The sequence below is a fragment of the Castor canadensis genome, chromosome 16 (genome assembly GCF_047511655.1).
Source record: "Castor canadensis chromosome 16, mCasCan1.hap1v2, whole genome shotgun sequence".
NCBI lineage: Eukaryota > Metazoa > Chordata > Mammalia > Rodentia > Castoridae > Castor > Castor canadensis.
The window spans coordinates 57,253,690-57,270,820 of NC_133401.1; the positions used below are offsets into that span (position 1 = coordinate 57,253,690).

General features: G+C 35.5%; 2 protein-coding genes across 5 annotated transcripts in view; one reads left to right on the plus strand and one right to left on the minus strand.

Annotated features, from left to right (window-relative positions):
* Cnot8 (CCR4-NOT transcription complex subunit 8) overlaps positions 1-16,114 on the plus strand; it is a 61,466-nt gene extending 45,352 nt beyond the window's left edge. Inside the window, exons 7-8 of one of the 2 annotated variants that reach the window (XM_074057073.1) lie at positions 309-361; positions 7,156-16,114. In XM_074057073.1, coding sequence (XP_073913174.1) covers positions 309-344 — 36 coding nt within the window. In that variant the 3' untranslated portion in view covers positions 345-361; positions 7,156-16,114. The remainder of the gene's footprint in view (positions 1-308; positions 362-7,155) is intronic. The other variant, XM_074057072.1, reaches the window with a different exon arrangement.
* Gemin5 (gem nuclear organelle associated protein 5) overlaps positions 1-17,131 on the minus strand; it is a 52,996-nt gene that overhangs the window by 23,069 nt on the left and 12,796 nt on the right. For all 3 annotated transcript variants that reach the window (XM_074057069.1, XM_020169521.2, XM_020169522.2), the window contains exons 9-20: positions 15,595-15,680; positions 12,768-12,850; positions 11,653-11,789; positions 9,662-9,735; positions 8,700-8,881; positions 7,607-7,746; positions 5,697-5,868; positions 4,295-4,522; positions 2,402-2,515; positions 1,905-2,027; positions 608-703; positions 106-243 (exon numbers count right to left, since the gene is read on the minus strand). In XM_074057069.1, the coding sequence (XP_073913170.1) occupies positions 106-243; positions 608-703; positions 1,905-2,027; positions 2,402-2,515; positions 4,295-4,522; positions 5,697-5,868; positions 7,607-7,746; positions 8,700-8,881; positions 9,662-9,735; positions 11,653-11,789; positions 12,768-12,850; positions 15,595-15,680 (1,573 nt within the window). The remainder of the gene's footprint in view (positions 1-105; positions 244-607; positions 704-1,904; positions 2,028-2,401; positions 2,516-4,294; positions 4,523-5,696; positions 5,869-7,606; positions 7,747-8,699; positions 8,882-9,661; positions 9,736-11,652; positions 11,790-12,767; positions 12,851-15,594; positions 15,681-17,131) is intronic.

Sequence of the window (17,131 nt, forward strand, 5' to 3'; positions counted from 1 at the left end):
CTGAATTTGTAAGCGATTAATTTAAGATTAAGACTAGTACTGCTAAGAGATAGTGGACATATCCAAGAGATGACGACAATGATACTTTTATTGAAAAGAACATACCTACAGGTGCCATAGCCACAAGATTGTCTGTCAGTTCTCCTCTTTCTGCTGCAGTCTGGAGAACACCCTTTAGGTCTCCTTTCCAAAGCATGAGCTGGTGAAATAATTCAGGGTGGCCATTTTCCAAGTGACCTTTTCCTGTTTGGAAGAGAGATAATGTTTGAAAGATGCTTCAGAAATTATTTATTTTTACTGACTTCTAGGAAAAAGAAAGGCAGAGTGAAGGAGAGGAAATATGAAGTGAATGCACTGCTGGGTAAGTTATCTACCAGAATGACATTAATAGGCCAGAAGCCCACTTGGTCACTGGTCCACACAACTACCTTCAGTTTGCACCTCGCCAGTCAGTCAGAGTGAACAGTGAGTGGTTAAGGTTCAAGGGATGTATATGAGTATACAAGTCAGATGTATATTTGTAAACATGTAAAAGTAACCTAACAATTACCACTAGATTGCATATAAATGTTAGGGAAGTATGGAGGTGGATGAGATTATGACTCACCTTCAGTTTCAATCATTCTGTACAGGGTAGTCCTGTCTGTGAAAAGTCCCAGGTGAAATCGTTCCTCAAGATCAGCAGACACATCCTCATTTAGCTCTATTAATTTAAAATGACAAAAAAATATGTATATATTATATATGAAGTCATTACATATGTTACTGTTTTCTGTCTGGTTTCCTACTTTAGGAAACAAAGAGTTTTTTAAACTCGGTTTGGGCAAAATTCAATAAGACAATATAATTTGTACCTTGCTCAAAGAAAGATCTGGGGGGAAAATGCTGAAAGAGAACCCAAAATTCAACATATATTTAAATGATGCAACAAACAAGTAAACAAAAACTATTAAGAATGTTCTTAGTTATTCACTGGGACCAATATTTACTCTCTGCTTTTTAAAAAGTTAAATTAGTTTTCAATAAGAGAAATAATGTAAAACTATATTGCTAATTGTATACATTATAGGAAGTCATCTCAAAAGTCCAAAAAAAAAGTTTATATGTAAAAAAATATCATGTAATACCCTCTAGCAAGACACAAGAAACCGGTAAGAGTGTGGTCTCCAGAGAGAAGTGGAGGACTGGGTGTCAGGGGTGGAAAGGAAATTTGCTTTCTTTTTAAACTGTTTGAATTTCATCTTATCACATGCAACACTTTTCAACATATTAAGTTCAAAATTAAAATAAAAAAATTACAGGTTGGCAGAATGGCTCAAGCTGTAGGGTGCCTGTCTAGCAAGCAGGAGGCCCTGAGTTCAACCTCCAATATAGTGGGAGGGAGGGAGGGAGGAAGGGAAAAGAGGCAGGAAAGTAGGAAGAAAGGAAGATGCTCAAATATCAATATGATCTACATCAATGGCTTTGAAAAACAAAAATCAAAAAACTCCCCATAAACAAAGCTTCCAACAAGTATTTTAAAGGAACTGTCACATTGTGGGTATATTTTCAATTTTTTTCTACCTCACTGTTCAGTAGGGGAAAATAGTGGAAGGGGCTAATTTTATGCTGAGATATTTAAGCCAACATACCAATTCTGACATATAGATGGCTGGTAGCAACTAGATACAGAATGATAAAAGAAACATTCCAAAGCATTGGGCAGGGCTGACAAGGGCAGAATGGGGAGTTTGGCAGCAAGGTGTAGGGATGAAAGAAGAGCATAAAGGCTGGAAAAGAATGCAGAAATGCAGATAATTTATTTTAGACATTAGTTTGCTCATTCATTGAACCAATAAGTAAGCACCCCTTATATGCTAGTCCCCAGAAGACTGTGGATGGGTCAAGGAAGTGCATTATTGTACCTTTGGAGTGTTTTGCAGTTGCTAGTGCCAAACAGTCATGATGAAGTTCCTCTTTGGACCTGTGGTCCAGGCTTGTACTCAGAGGAAGCATGGAACGAGCTTTTCTCTTCTTGACTGAGGTTTCTGAAATATAATAAAAGTGCACACTATCTGAAGAAGAGATCAGAAACAAAATGGAATGAATGCCTATTGTGTAGATGTAACCTACTGGAGGGATTCCACTGGGCATACAAGGTTCTCACTCCTAGATTACATTGGATGGCGAAGGGTCACAATACATATGAAATGCCCTTGCTAATGTTTATGAAGCAATATAAATAACTGTAAAACATTTTATGAAGTGCTAAAAAAACCACAAAAAACATTACCTGAAACTGAAACATAATCAGAATACCTATAACTATTTAAAGTACAAAAACAAATATGTACTTTTGAGTTTTCAGTTGTATGTAATTTTTTCATGCTTTAATAAAATATTTTAATTATTTGATACTGACCTGGCTTCTCCTTAGGTGGGTCCTTTTTCAGTAAAGTAACTTTGTTATTAATAGTGACTTTTGACTTTTCAAAGCCTGAGGAAACTGGAGTGCAGATAATTGGTTCTTTAGAAACTACATCATGGGGGGAAAATAAGGAAAAGAGTTTAGGATAAGAACATGCAGAATCTAATTGTTTATTTTTTTATTTTTTGGCACTGCTGGGTTTGAAGTCAGGGCCTCACATTGTGCTCTATCAGTTGAGCCATGCTCCCAGCCATCCATTTTTTTCTTTGTATTTTTTAAGAATCTCCCTATGTAGCTATTTTTATCTCAAACTAGCAAAACACCCTATTTTTTATTATCTTTTGTTTTTTCTTCTACAAAACAGGAGAATAAGAGGGTGGAACAGGTTCTGTCTGGAGAAGGTGTGTATGTGTCTCAGTAAATACAAAAATGATACCTGCTGGGACTGTTCTGGGAATCAGGGGGTTGCGGGGGAGGGGTATAGGGGAATGAAAGAGAGCAGTGAAGGGGGTAAATTCAAGTATGACATATTTGATACATTGTAAGAACTTTTGCAAATACCCCAATGTACCCCCGCCCAGCACAATAATAATAACAGTAATAATAACAGAATAATTGTTTTTAAAAATGAAGAGTTTTACCAGGTCTAGCAATTCAGTTTTACCTATTCCTACCATGCTTTGCAAAGGAAGCATGAGTAGTCTCCCCCCATCTCACTAATTGACTTTATTTTAGGAATTTAAGTCTATTATTCCAAAGTTTGACCAAGGAAAATCATAAACTTCCAGTCTCTTCAACTTTATACCATAGGACCAGAAATCCTCAAACTTTGTAAAAAGGTACCTTTTATATATTTAGGTCACCAAGTGTTAATTGCATATTTAATTATACGAACAAGGAATAACTTTACTAATAGAGAATATTAAATGTTATACAGAGTCACAATCCTGAACAAACTTTTTCTACAGGTTGAAGGCTATTTGGTATAGCCATTTTATGCTACAAAGGCCACATAAATCTAAGAAGCTTTATTTATCCAAACTTCTGAGTCCAATAGCCATTCTTTGGGATAGAGAGTCAGACATACCTTGGTCACTTCAATTTTGTCACATCAAAATATTGCTTTAGGATTAAGTATAAATCACATCTTCTACTTATACTGTCTGATATTTAATCATTCATTTTGATAGGTAATAAGCACAATATGTTTAAGATTAATATATACAAGATAAAAGTGCTGTTTTATCTAATTATAGTTCTGTCTCTTCCACATGAACTAGAATTCATTATGGAAAATTAGTGATGAAATCTGTGTTGTGAGAAATCTGAGAACTGCTACTACAGTTTAACTCACTAGAAGAACTTGATTACTGTTCATATTTTTTTTCCCCCCGAGAAAATAGAATGCTGGGAATGAACTTTAGGTAGGAGGAGTGAGAATTTGCAATTTCCCATCAAAGTAGTAGCTTCTAACACCAGAAAAAAGGACAGTGGTTTCTTTCAATACATGTTGCTGATAATGTCAACACTGTTAAAAAACATTTTCCATGTAAGTTTTGATGTGCACACTATCCTAGTTTAACCTTGCCCCATGATCTTACCCTGCCCATTTGATTAACAAGTTTTTTTCTACAGAACTTTACTATTTCCACCATAATCACTTACTGTATCTTCTTAAACATTTCAAAGGTGTTCATTTTCGAGACTTAAAGTTTTAAAGAAAATTAATATGGGTTCCAGAGACACTGAAGATATAACCACCTAAGTTAAGGAGTTGGGAAATTAGGCAGGTCAGTGGCAGAGAAGTTTCAAACCGAGTAAGGACTGAGCTTATTTTCTACACAAGACAAAATCTTTAGTTAGTGAAACACAGGATTCTGCACATACCCACTGACGTAAGGCCACAGGGCGACTCTGGCTCCTGTGCTTCCTCCTCGCCTTCCTGGTCTGACACCCCATTCTCAACAGGAACTGAGTTCTCCTTCATGCTCTCTTCTTCATTCCCATCAAATGATTCTTGCTTTACAGGTACTCGTAAGGTGGGCTTTTTTTTCTTTTTGGGCTTTGGTTTAGGTTGAGAAAGCCGTTTTTTCTCTAATTCAACACTTTTTTTGCCTACAAAAACCAGAATAAAAAAGTATACATTAAAATATATATTCTTGATTGAAAGTCTTCTTATTCTCTTTCCCTTCTTTTCTAAGTATCATCACACTGTTAACCAAACCTTTTTGGGATTTCATTACTCCTGAATACTTTAGTGTTTATTTTACAAACAAGGACATTCTCTATCATCACACAGTACAACCACGGAAGTCAGGAAATTAACATAGACAAATTACTAGTCTACTCCACACAATCTACTCAAATTCCACCAGTTGCACTGTCTTTTATAACAAAAGGAATCAATCCAGAATCATGCATTGCATCTGGCTGTCATACCTTTCTAGTTCCCTTCATCCTGTAACAGTTGCTGTATTCCTTTGACTTTGATGATATCACACATGAAGATTATGAGTTCTTTTGGGGCTGAAGTGTGGCTCAAGTGGTAGAGCAACTGCCTAGCCAGTGCAAAGCCCTGAGTTCAAACCCCCCAGTAATGACAAAAAAAACAAAAAACAAAAACAAAATCACCCAAAGATATTTACGACTTCCTGATGTTTCCATCTCCCTGATGTTTTTTATTAGATTTCATAGATTTTCTAGCTGGAATACACAGAAGTGATGCTGTGTTCATCTCAGGGCGGCCTACAAGGCAGCACTTGTTTTTTTATTTATCCCACTGTTTAGTTTACTTTAATCACCTGATTAAGAAGGTATATTGTAGTTTACTTCCTGAAAAAGTATTTCCCTGTTTAATTACTGAATATTTGCATTCACTAGTTTCAGTATCCACTGATGTTTCTTGACTAAAAATTGTTACTATGACTGTTGAATTATAACTTTGCTTCTCAGAGTTCAATTTCAGACGATATTATTTCCCTGTGTTCTGGATGTATAGAACTCCTATGAGCATCTTTTTCCTTTCTGACGATGATATCCCAGTTCTTCCATTTCCCAAAGAACCTCTGGAGTTGTTTAGTGAAGAACGCTGTTTAGAAACCAGGATCTGGGTGTGTTGATAGGCTGTATTATCTTGGTCCCCTCAAGTCTTGTTTAAGCTGCTGACTCCAGCCATATTGATGCTGCTGCTCTGTGTGAATGTGTCCCTTGCTTGACCCTGGAAACTCAATTACTATGGAAGAGAGCAAGAATCAGGGAAACATTTTATAGATGCTACATTCTGACTGACCTTGAGGAGGCCGGGAATGATCCTGCATGGAGGTCAGCCATTTGTACACACAGAAGTCATCTGCCCCTGAGTAGATGCAATCTGGATCCAACGGGGACCATACTACACAAAGCAGTCTGCCTCGATGTCCTCGGAAATTGCATAGAGGCTCTTCACGGAGAGTATCCCACACCTGAAACCAAATGCCATGTGACAGAACAATTTCTAGTTATTTTATTGTCTCAGGGGCATAAGATACTAAAAAAACAAAAAGCAAACAAAAACCCCCCAAACCAACACAAAAATACTTCAAGCTTTTATTTCCTCCTGTGATTTGTAACTTTTCTCTTAGGGGTTCAATGGCAGATGTTACTATTTCCTATGGAAGGATTATATACTTTGGGTTGTACAGACATTCCCATCAACCATGAGGGTAATTGTGAATGGGCTTCTACTGGTGCCCTATGGATTGCACTGTCCCAAGCTAGAACTGTGAGTTAATATTTGGCCTGGGTAGCTGTGGTGGTACATGCCTATAATCTTAGTGTGCAGGAGGCTAAGGCTCAAGAGTTCCAGGCCAGATTGGGCAACAAATATATAGTGAGATCTTGTCTCAAACGAACAAACAAAAAGTTGGCCTGGATTTTGGTATGATGAAGAAAATAGCCACATTTAATTCGAAATTAGAGTTCTAATTTCTCAGAGATTTTTTTTTTTTTTTTTTGGTGGGACTGGAGTTTGAACTCAGGGCTTCATTCTTACAAAGCAGAAGCTCTACTGATTGAGCCACACTTGCAGTTTACTTTGCTGTTTATTATTATTATTATTTTTGGTGGTACTGAGGTTTGAACTCAGGGCTTCATGCTTGCTACGCAGGCACTCTACCACTTAAGCCACTCCACCAGCCCTGTTTTGTGTTGGGTATTTTCAAGATAGGGTCTCATGAATTATTTGCCCACGCTGGCTTCAAACCATGATCTTCCTTATCTCTGCCTCCCGAGTAGCTAAGATTATAGATGTGGGCCACCTGCTTGTGGTGCTCTGGTTATTTTACAGATGGGGTCACATAAACTATTTCCTGGACTGCCTTGAACCATATCCTTCCAATCTCAGCTTCCAAGTAACTAGGATTACAGGTGTGAGCCAATAGTGTCTGACTCACAGATTAATTCTTTTTTCTTGAAGTCCCTGGACAAATGATCAATTTTCTTGTTAGTTCTTGAATTATCCTGGTGTCCATTTTACAGAAGTCAGCCCTTCCTTCATGTCTCCCAGACTTGTACAAAGAGCTCACTAACAACAACACTGAGTCAGACATTCATTACAGATGTCAATTCTCCAGTTGCTAAAGGCAATCACGTTCTGATATATTACACTCCTACCTTATAGCTCTGGCTTGGCATTTCATCTTTATTTTTTAGAACTTGGTGACTTCTGACTTAACAATTTTGTAATTAATTTTTTTTCTTTTTTTTGGCAGCTGTGGTGGTACATGTTTATAACCCCAGCACTCAGAGACTGAGGTTCAAGAGGACCAAGAGTTTGAGGTCAGCCTGGGCTTCACTGCAAGACATTGTCTCAAAACACCAAAAGTTTCTGTGATTAGTCAACATTTCTATACTTGAACAAGAGAGAGACTTTTTCACATCAATTCAGTCCAGGATAGTCATAGTAAGTCAGAATGAACCTGTAAAAATGTCAAGAGTTTTACTATTTATCAATAACTTTCACTTTTGTTACTTATAAACCCAGACTTTTAAGTCTACTGAGGCTCCAGATAAACCTAAATGCCTTCTAGAACTTAGATGATCTCTTTCTACAGAAGATGAGGGTGGGGGAAGGAAAACATGTCTACAATTTAATGGACAGAGGCTAGAGTTCAAGTTAGGGTACACAGTCAAGAAGCCATAGGGTTAAGGACACAATATTACCTGGGCTGTACCATCGTAGGAAGCAGATACCAGCCTTCCATCATGATGTGGGCTCCACGCCAAACTAGTAATCCTTGCTGTATGTCCTGAGAGAGTCCGGTAGGGTTCTGTAATGGTCACTGGAGACTCAGCATTGCTCTCTAAAAGCAAGGGGAAGATGTTACAATAATCAATAACAATGCAAAACAAAGAAAGAACATACATGAAGGTGTTAATGGAGTTCACATCTAGGTTTTGTCAGATCTAGGTGATTTTTAGTAGTCTAGCAGCTAAGAATGTGGGCATATTACTATATGTGTTCAAGAATGTTCATAGTAACATTAAATTGTGAAAAATAAATAATTTAGTTGGGCATGGTAGTACATGCTTATAATCCCAGTGCTCAGGAGGCTGAGGCAGGAGGATTGTGAGTTTGAGGACAGCCTGGGCTACATAATGAGACCCTGTCTCAAAAAAAGGCCAAAAAGAAACAAAATCATTTATAGAATGGATAAATTATGCTATATAATATATATATATATATATATATATATACACACACATATATTCCATTATATATATACACATATATATACACATATATATATGTACGTATAAAGGAATGAACAGATATTTGTTAATAAAATCTTCATGTATTAACATTAAGAAGGTATCCTATATATGTTTTAAATATAAGGAAGAAAAATTGTAAGCAGTATTCTATCTATCAACCTACCTACCTACTGAGCTACTTTTCTAGTGATTTCTTTTTAGCCAGGTACACAACACCATTCTCTCATATAAATACATAAAAATGCAAACCTATGTATTATCACACATACGTATGCAGGTTAATAAATGCCTTAAAAATCTTGAGGAAATATGCAGTGAACTAATAACACTGATTTTTCCTTAGGGATGGGATTAGAGGGGAAACCTCATTTTCTAAGATGATATTTTTGTAATGTTTGAAAGAATTTTTAAAGTAAGATAAGCATGTTATTTTTAGAAGCAGGAGGAAAATATTTAATGCTAAAAATAAAAACTTATAAAGACCAGAATGGAAAAGTAGCTGAACACGTATCATTCCCAGTGTGGAAAAAACCAAAATTACCTAGGACAGTTTTCAGATTGTGCACATAAATGATTGCATTGTTGGAACCAGAGGCCATCAGATAGCTCAGCTCTGGCTGGCTGCCATGCTCATGGTGCCAGGCAATGGTATTCACAAGCTTGTGATGCTGTTGGATGGTGCAGATCAGTTTCAAGCTGGGAACCTGAAATATTTCTATTGATCTGGAATAAAAAACATGGAAGATCAAACTACAGTCCAATGCAAATAGCCACCTCCCTTATTCCATCAGTACAGGGAAAGTGAAATAAAATAGGAAAACCCCTTCAAATCTTCAGAGGTCATTCCCTTCAAGGAACCATGTATGAGGCTAGCTATGGTGGTACATGCCTGTAATCCCTGAACTTGGAAGGGTGAGGAGAGCGGATCACGAGTTTGAGAACTGCCTAGGCTATGTAGCAAGTTTAAAGCCAACATGGGCTATATAATGAAATCCTGTCTCAAAAAAGGAAAGCAGAAAGAAAAGAACCAGGTAAGAAACGATATTAGCTAAAATTCTAACAATTTCTGGAAAGCTGTGCTTACCAGGCATTTGTAATAAATGGTGCTAGGGAAAAGAAGCTAAAATGAACTAGTGTCTGAACAAGGACATTATGGTTAAATTGGATAAGATATAGTGAGACTGGAAAAGGACTTCTACCTGTACCTACTTGAAAAGCAAATGGGAGACATAAGCAGCTTAATGTAGAGATAAGCATTTTGTGAGGCAAAACACATTATAGCCAAACACTATCTTTGAACTGAAAATACCCAAATAATTTTGTAGCTCTCAAAGACGAGAGAGCTCTTAGCTCAGTTAAGGGTATTAAGGATAAATCACAATACCAACATAACTGGGCTTCCCTGATTAACGTTATAGATAGCATTAGTTATCTCGTGATTAAAAAAAAAAGTGCAATTATAAAATTTATTATTATTTTTTTTTAAAGAAAAAAACCACATACCCATCTTCATTTCCAAGAGCCATGATTTTGCCATCTGTTTTCCAACTGATCTCTGTGTGCACAGGCAATTTGTACTAGAAAGCAAAATAAACCAATCCTAACCATAAGCATTTTTATCTCCACACATCTTACAAATCAATGACAGCATGAGAAAAAAAAAAAATCCCTAAGATGAAACCATTTTCTAATATACAACAGCCATTCTTCTAAACAATCATCATAATTAGTCAAAGACTAACTGTGAACAAGTATTCTCACTGCATATCACACTGTCTTGATTGTTTCTTTATAATAAATCTTGAAGTCAGTTAGTATTAGTCCATATTTGTTCTCATTCAATTGTGCTGACTATTGTGTCTTTTGCTTTCCCACATTTTCACTTCATTTATAATCAGCTTGTCAATAAATTTTGAATGGGATAAATAGTATTCTCATTGTAATTTCTTAAATGGACAAAGAAAGGCCAGTAAGTACTAAACGCCTACCTTGTGAAATAAGTCACTAAATGACTTATCCTATAATAAAGAACAAAATGCACCCACTGATCTTGACAGCATGTGTTTTAGGGTTGTTAACAAAAGCTATGTACAGGCTCCTTGTTTTCTTTCTATTCATCTAATGTTTCTTTTTCAGAATCACCCCCCCACTCTTATATGTTAGCATTTCCCAAGACTGTCTGGGCTCTGTTCTTTTCTTTTTTTATTTTTGTATTATTGTTATTATACTGGGAGTACATTGTGATATATACAATAGTCCTTACAATGTATCATAGTTGAATTCACCCCTTTCACCAGACCATCTTCTTTTCTTACTGTTTTCTTTAGCTCGCTTTACACATGCCCACAGCAACTTCAACTATCATTTAAAGTAAAGGGATTCCAAATTTCTATTTTCAGTCAAGACTTCTTGTATCCACATACTCAACTGCCACTAAACAAAAAGCTTGTTGGAACAGGAATTGTCTCTTTTTATTAGTGGATGCTAGTGTATGAGTAACATTTAAGAAACTGAAGTAATATAATCAATAGATGAAATCTCAACATTTATGATTTGACTTCAAAGACAGTTTTAGCATACAAATATACTGACAGAATGTTAAAGCAGATGTGATTAAATGTAGGAATCTGGGTAAAAGACATAAGAGAAACATCAGTATTATTTTTGTGGCTTTTTAAATATGGTATTATTTTCCTTAAAAAATAAAATAACTACAATAGACCCTTGGTATCATGGTACATGGTTCCAAGAAGACTACCATTGAGGAAAAACTGCTAATAATCAAAATGCGAAGTTCACTCTAAAACTACTCAAATTTACCTGTATCTCATGTAGAGTAGGTCTAAGCATTCTTAACATGAAACCACATAGAGTAGGCCACGTTAATATCACAAAAATTACTGTTGTACACATTCATACTTCTTACCAAAAACTAGATCTTATACTGTGGATACTTGATTAACTTTTCCCGTAATGCCCAACTTCTGCTAAACATATGCACCTTTCAACAAATCTAAAATTTTCACTTTATCACTTAATTAAGGGCAGGTAAACAACAGATCACACAAAGATTTAAACACAACTGACAGTAAAGCGGGACTAACTAAGCCCTTCTCTGCATCAACTGAGGTGCATGCATAATGTGTGCATGGGATTTAGAATTTTTATTTTTCACTTTTTAAGAAATTTTTTTTTTTTTGAAAATGCTTGGTCAAATCATGTACAATAACTCGACAAATAAGGCAGGCTTATTCTGTCTTAAGCAAAAACATTTTCTGGCTGTATATGGAATACATATCACAAGGTCATTTTTACCATGAAACATTTTGATTGAAGTTGAAGTGGTTGACCTAAAAAGGATGCTTTATAGTCAAGATATGAAAGTTTACCTAAGAAGTCTTAGCATGATATATAGCTCCTAAGTATGGAATTTATTATGCAAGATGGGAAACCCAGAAGAACTCAAGAATAGACTTCGGATTATAGGAACTCACTTTGATTGAATTAGTATCCCTTATGAGTTTGTTGATGTCAAAGGCCTCTCCACTAAGCTTCCAGGGATTATGCTGTAAAACAATCCCTTCCCCTCCACAGCTGTATAAAGTAAGAGAAGGTCTGTCTCCTTCTCCTCCTAGGAAAGATAAGAAGAAAAAGCTTTATCAGTTTTGTACTTCACCAGCTTTACTATTTGTTCCTATAGTACAACCATGGTAGAAGAATTAAAAATTAAAAAGAATTATATATTTGAAACATTTCAAGACACTGGAATAAAATCACTTATTCTTTCTACCTGAACACAGTTGTTGGGAGAAGTAAAAAAGATATGCTTAATTCTATGTTAACTTCTACAACACAACATATTTAAACATTATTCTGATATTCAAAACAGTAATGGCACCAAAGCTTCAATCAGAAGAAACACACAGGTTCTCAAATCAAAGCTTTTGAGAATTTATTTTTCTTCTAGAAATGAGTATTCTACTTTTTGTGCATTTAAATATATGGAACTTGAGGTTTTCCTATGACTAACTAAGAGGAGGTTTCTCAAAGCAGTGATTTCCTTAGTAATAGCGATTTCCTCTTGTTGAATGAATTAAACTATAATTCCAAGGCTGCTTAAGCTCTGATGATTTATACCATTTATTTTCTCTATATGAGGCAAGTATTACAGAAATTTACAGATGTTTCATTATAGTTAAGGAAAATGCATTAGAAACTTTAATGAATACCCTCATTAAAAAGGTATTTGAAAAGGTCCATTACTTTAGAGGCAAGAAAAAGACAAGGCTGAGGGGTAGCTAGAAGAGGGAAAGGGACAGAACATGGTAATCAAAAGCTAGGACCCAGCATGAGATACCTATGTAAAATGAAAAATTTCAGCTCAAAGAGAACAATGCTTTAGAATTTGTGGAGCTTATGGGTAAATAATTTCTCCCAGGCATTCTGATTTATCACATGTCACTACAACTTTTATGAGCCCCTGAGGACACAGCAGATCACAAAAGGAGCTACTGCATTAGTGTATTTACAAACTCCTTTTAGCTTTAATATCCTATGATTAAAGTGAAAGAGAAAACTGTATTAGTTAAAGAACAGGGTGGACACTTACCAAGTGACATGGGGGGTACAGGTGGTCCCCAGGCTAACGTATACACAGTCTTCTTATGATATGTACTAGATATCTGTGGAGGTCTTTAGGGGTTGGAGGTAGAGAACAAATAGGAAGATTTAAATAAAAAGGCATGGTGAAAATAGACCAACTTTTTCTAAAAGGTCCTTATTACATAGTTGCAGATATTAGAGACAAATAAACAATACTCATCTCCAAATAGTTGATTGTAAAAAGAACACACTTAAATGACATACCATGAAATAATATTCAATACCCAAACAAGCCTTAAACATACCTTACTCAGAAAAAAATGTTATTCCCATCCACCTGGCCAGTTTGGGATCTTTTTCTCATCTGTCCCTCTATGCTGCCCATTTCAATTAAGTATCTATTATTCTAACACTGCTGTAGTTATGAAGAAGTATAAAGGTTATGACAACTAGAGAAAAATAGGCTACTTATTTCATCTGTCAAGATATAAAATGCAAATTATTCAGGTTAGGACTAAAGTTATTGCTAAGCATATACCATCACCATCCAAACATATTCATCTGATATTCAGAAAAAGATCAAAAGTAATTTTAGAGCCATTAACATCACATTTTTAAAATGTGACAAAGTTTCAGGGTGGACAGATTAAAATGTTTGATTGTCCTTTAAGGAAGCCTTGTTATTTGAAGATTTTCTAAGGTTTTATGGTAATAATGGTATGTTGTGTGTCAGTAAATGTTTGGTTTCTTTGGGGAAAAAAAAATGGCAACACTTTAAAAATAAATTATAAGTATGATAAGTATGATTTTAGAACTGCAGACCTTATGACTGAACTAGTTGTGGAATTATTTACTTGTATGTATCTGGTAAATTTATAGTAATCATTCTAGACAATGAACCCAAATTTCTTCGGCTAAAAGAAATAGAACAAGCCATTCTGGCTGAATGCCTAACAAATCTATAGCAATATCCTACCTCCTACTATATAACTTTACTAGTATTAGTCATGAAAGTTCAGCCTATCATGAGATGTTATTATAAGAGAACTAGTTAGCAATTTTATGATGATACAGAGCTATTTAAATCAATATTGTTATATTTAGTTAAATGTCTTTGAAAGGTTTTTTTCCCCCTAAACTAAGACAGGAGAAACTGTGTTACTTCTCCAGCAAAGCAATGAAGAGAGAAAGAAAGAAGGCAAGCAAGGAAGCAAAGAATTGTATATAGAAAATTAAATGATTCTTACCAGAAGACAAGGTCAGGCAAAGTTTTTTTGTAAAGTGTTTTGGGAACCATGCAATCTCTACCACGATGACTCCATTCTGCTGTGTTAGTATGAAAGTAGCCACAGATAGGATGCAATCAAATGAGTGTGGCTGTGTTCCATTAAAACTTTGCTTATACACAGTGAAAACTGAATTTTACCTCATCTTTATATGTGATGAATAATGATGTTTTCTCAACCATTTAGAAAAAAGAAACTATTCTTAACTCCTGGGCTATAGTCTGCCAAACCCTAGTACAGAACAGCTGTGCAATGAGGCACCTATAGCAACATGTGGCTCCTATGCATTTGAGATGTGGTCAGTGAAACTGAGGAACTGAATTTCTAATTTTATTTAATTTTGATTATTTTAAGTATAAATGCCCACATGTAGCTAGTAGCTACTGAGTGGTACAGGCCTGGCCTCTAATGAAGCCTTTAGAACAAGCCTCTGTAACAGATAATATGAACCATAAATATGAGCCACATATGTAACCCAGAGCTTTTAAGTAGCCACAATAAAAAATGTCAAAGAAACAAGTGAGATTTAACTGAAAAATTTAGTTCAGCATATTAAACGTATTATTTAGAACATAAGCAAAATAAAATGATTGAGATTTTTGTATTCTTTCTTAATACTAAGACTTTAGTGTATTTTACAGTTAATGCACATCTCAAATTGGACTCACCACCTTCCCAGTGCTCAGGAGTTATCTGTAGCTAAGGACTACTGTAATGGACACGGCAAGCTCTAGGCCTAATTTGCAGTTAATCGGAAATACAAGGAGTAGAGAAGGGAGTTAGAAGTCACCATAAGGATATAAAATTGAGTTAAAAGTCACCATAAGGAAATAGCTAGACAAGATGTAGAATTGTTTATAAAACAACTTATCTAGAATCTTCAAGGCAATGTTATGGAAAGGAAAGAAGTAGGGTCAGTACTCTAGAGTAAGAGTGACCAAGAAGAGGTAACAAAATGTAATGCATAAATCTTAATGGAAAATTAATCTGGGGGAAAAAAAAACCTTAGGAAAACTATTTTTGGCTCAACTGAGGAAATCCATGTATACTGGCTATTAGACCATATTATAAAATTGCTGTTAATTTTCTTAAGTGTAATTAGGATACTGTGACCATACAGGAGAAATGTTCTCATTCTTGGAATTGTAAAGGAGGGATATCACAATGTCTTCAACTTTGTTTCCTATGTTTCAGATGAAACATACATACACACAGATAAAACCAGTATGGTAAAATGTTAACTAATGGAAAGAAGGCAGATGTTCTTTATACTTGTTTTTCAACTTCATGTATGGGTGGAAATTTTTGTAGAAATAAAAGCAAATGGTTTATCTTGGCGGTTCCCAAATATCAGATATGGCTAAATGACCACTCTCTGAAAAAAATTTTTTAAAATAAAATTCTGAGTTCTGACCCTTAAGTCTTTGAAATATTACTCTAAAAAAAGTTTTCCATACAGTTTTGATGTACATCCAGATTTATGAATTTAAAATGAAATCCATCATTGATGTTTTGTCAACGGCTAAACAAGAACCATCCATTTCTTACTTGTTGGAGTAGGTGTCATACAATCCCACTTTTCCATCATCGGTTCCAAAAGCTAAACAACCTTCCTTGTTTGGGTGCCAGCACAGCTATAAGAGAGTTCCGAAAAAAGATTTTTAATTTAGAGCAGCCCTAAAATCCTGGATGTGCTTATACAATCGCTTGGTTTTGAAACTGATTGACAAGATAGCTGTTTTTTTAACTTCTTCTGCAAGTTTGGTGATCCATATGGTCTAGTAGGGATATTAAAATTACTACATTGATTTAAGAAGAGACTAGCTTTGTGGAGTATAGATGCTTGTAATTAGATACATGAAAACAGATCTTCAGGAACATCTTAAGGCATGGATATAAAATATTTTTATTTCAGTAACTTTTCCCCCTGTGAAGTTACTGTGGTTTGTGGTACAATTTCATTCTATAGAATATTAAGTTGAAGTGGGTTATTTCTACTCTTCATGTGGAAATGGTCCAATGTCTATAAAGAGTGACAAATAAAGTTGATGAGTCCAAAAAAAAAAAAGAGTTCTGAAATAAGAATATATGAGAAAAGCGGAAACAATAAACAGAATCCTTTTATTTTTTTTAAGGTTCAAACTTAGGGCCTTGTGTTTGCTAGGCAAGTACTCTACCACATCAGCCATGCCCCCAGCCCTTTTTGCTTTAGTTATTTTTCAGAGAGGGTCTTGCTTTTTGACTGGGTTGCAATTTTCCTATGTTTCCTGTGTAGCTAAGATGACAGCTGCATAATACCATATACAGCTTATTTGTTGAGATGGGGTTTCACTAGCTTTTTGCCCAGGCTGGAATCACAATCTTCCCAATCTTCACCTCTCTGGCTAGGGTTACAGGCCTGAGTCACCATGACTGACTATTATGTTATCCTTTTAATACTTAAATGGAAAAGTTCAGGGGAGGAGAGATAAAGGTGAACAATGGAGGGGGTGAATTCAACTATAATATATTATAAGAACTTCTGTAAATGTCACAAGGTATCCCCAATAAAACAATTAAAAAAAAGGAAAACTTTCTTGCTCTTGATTTCTTCTAATTCTCATTGTTTAAAAGTGGGGTAAAATGGATTAAAAACAAGGTGGCAGTCATCTGTAATCTTGCCACTCCAAGACAACCTGTTGCTTCTCACTTTTGAAATATTTTTGTAAATAATCTTAGATACATACCATAGGAAAAAAATTCAAACATTTAAATGACTCATACAACACACTGTACACTGGGGATAAAAGACTCCAGAACAATATAGAAAATGTGATTCCATTGATAATTAAAACTTGGAAAGATATATCACAAGTGGTCGCCAACAGTTCTCTGTATTATGGAATGGGGGACTGGAGTAGAGAAAGGGCTGGGAAAAATGTTTGCTTTGTATTCCTTCTGTTTCATTTGGTTTTAGTTTAAAATCACATTCAATGCCTTTTCACTTTGGGTGGTAGTACTGGGGTTTGAATTCAGGGCCTCAAGCCTGCTAGGCAGGCGGCTCTACCACTTGAGCCATTCTGCCAGCCCCATTTATTTTTTAGAC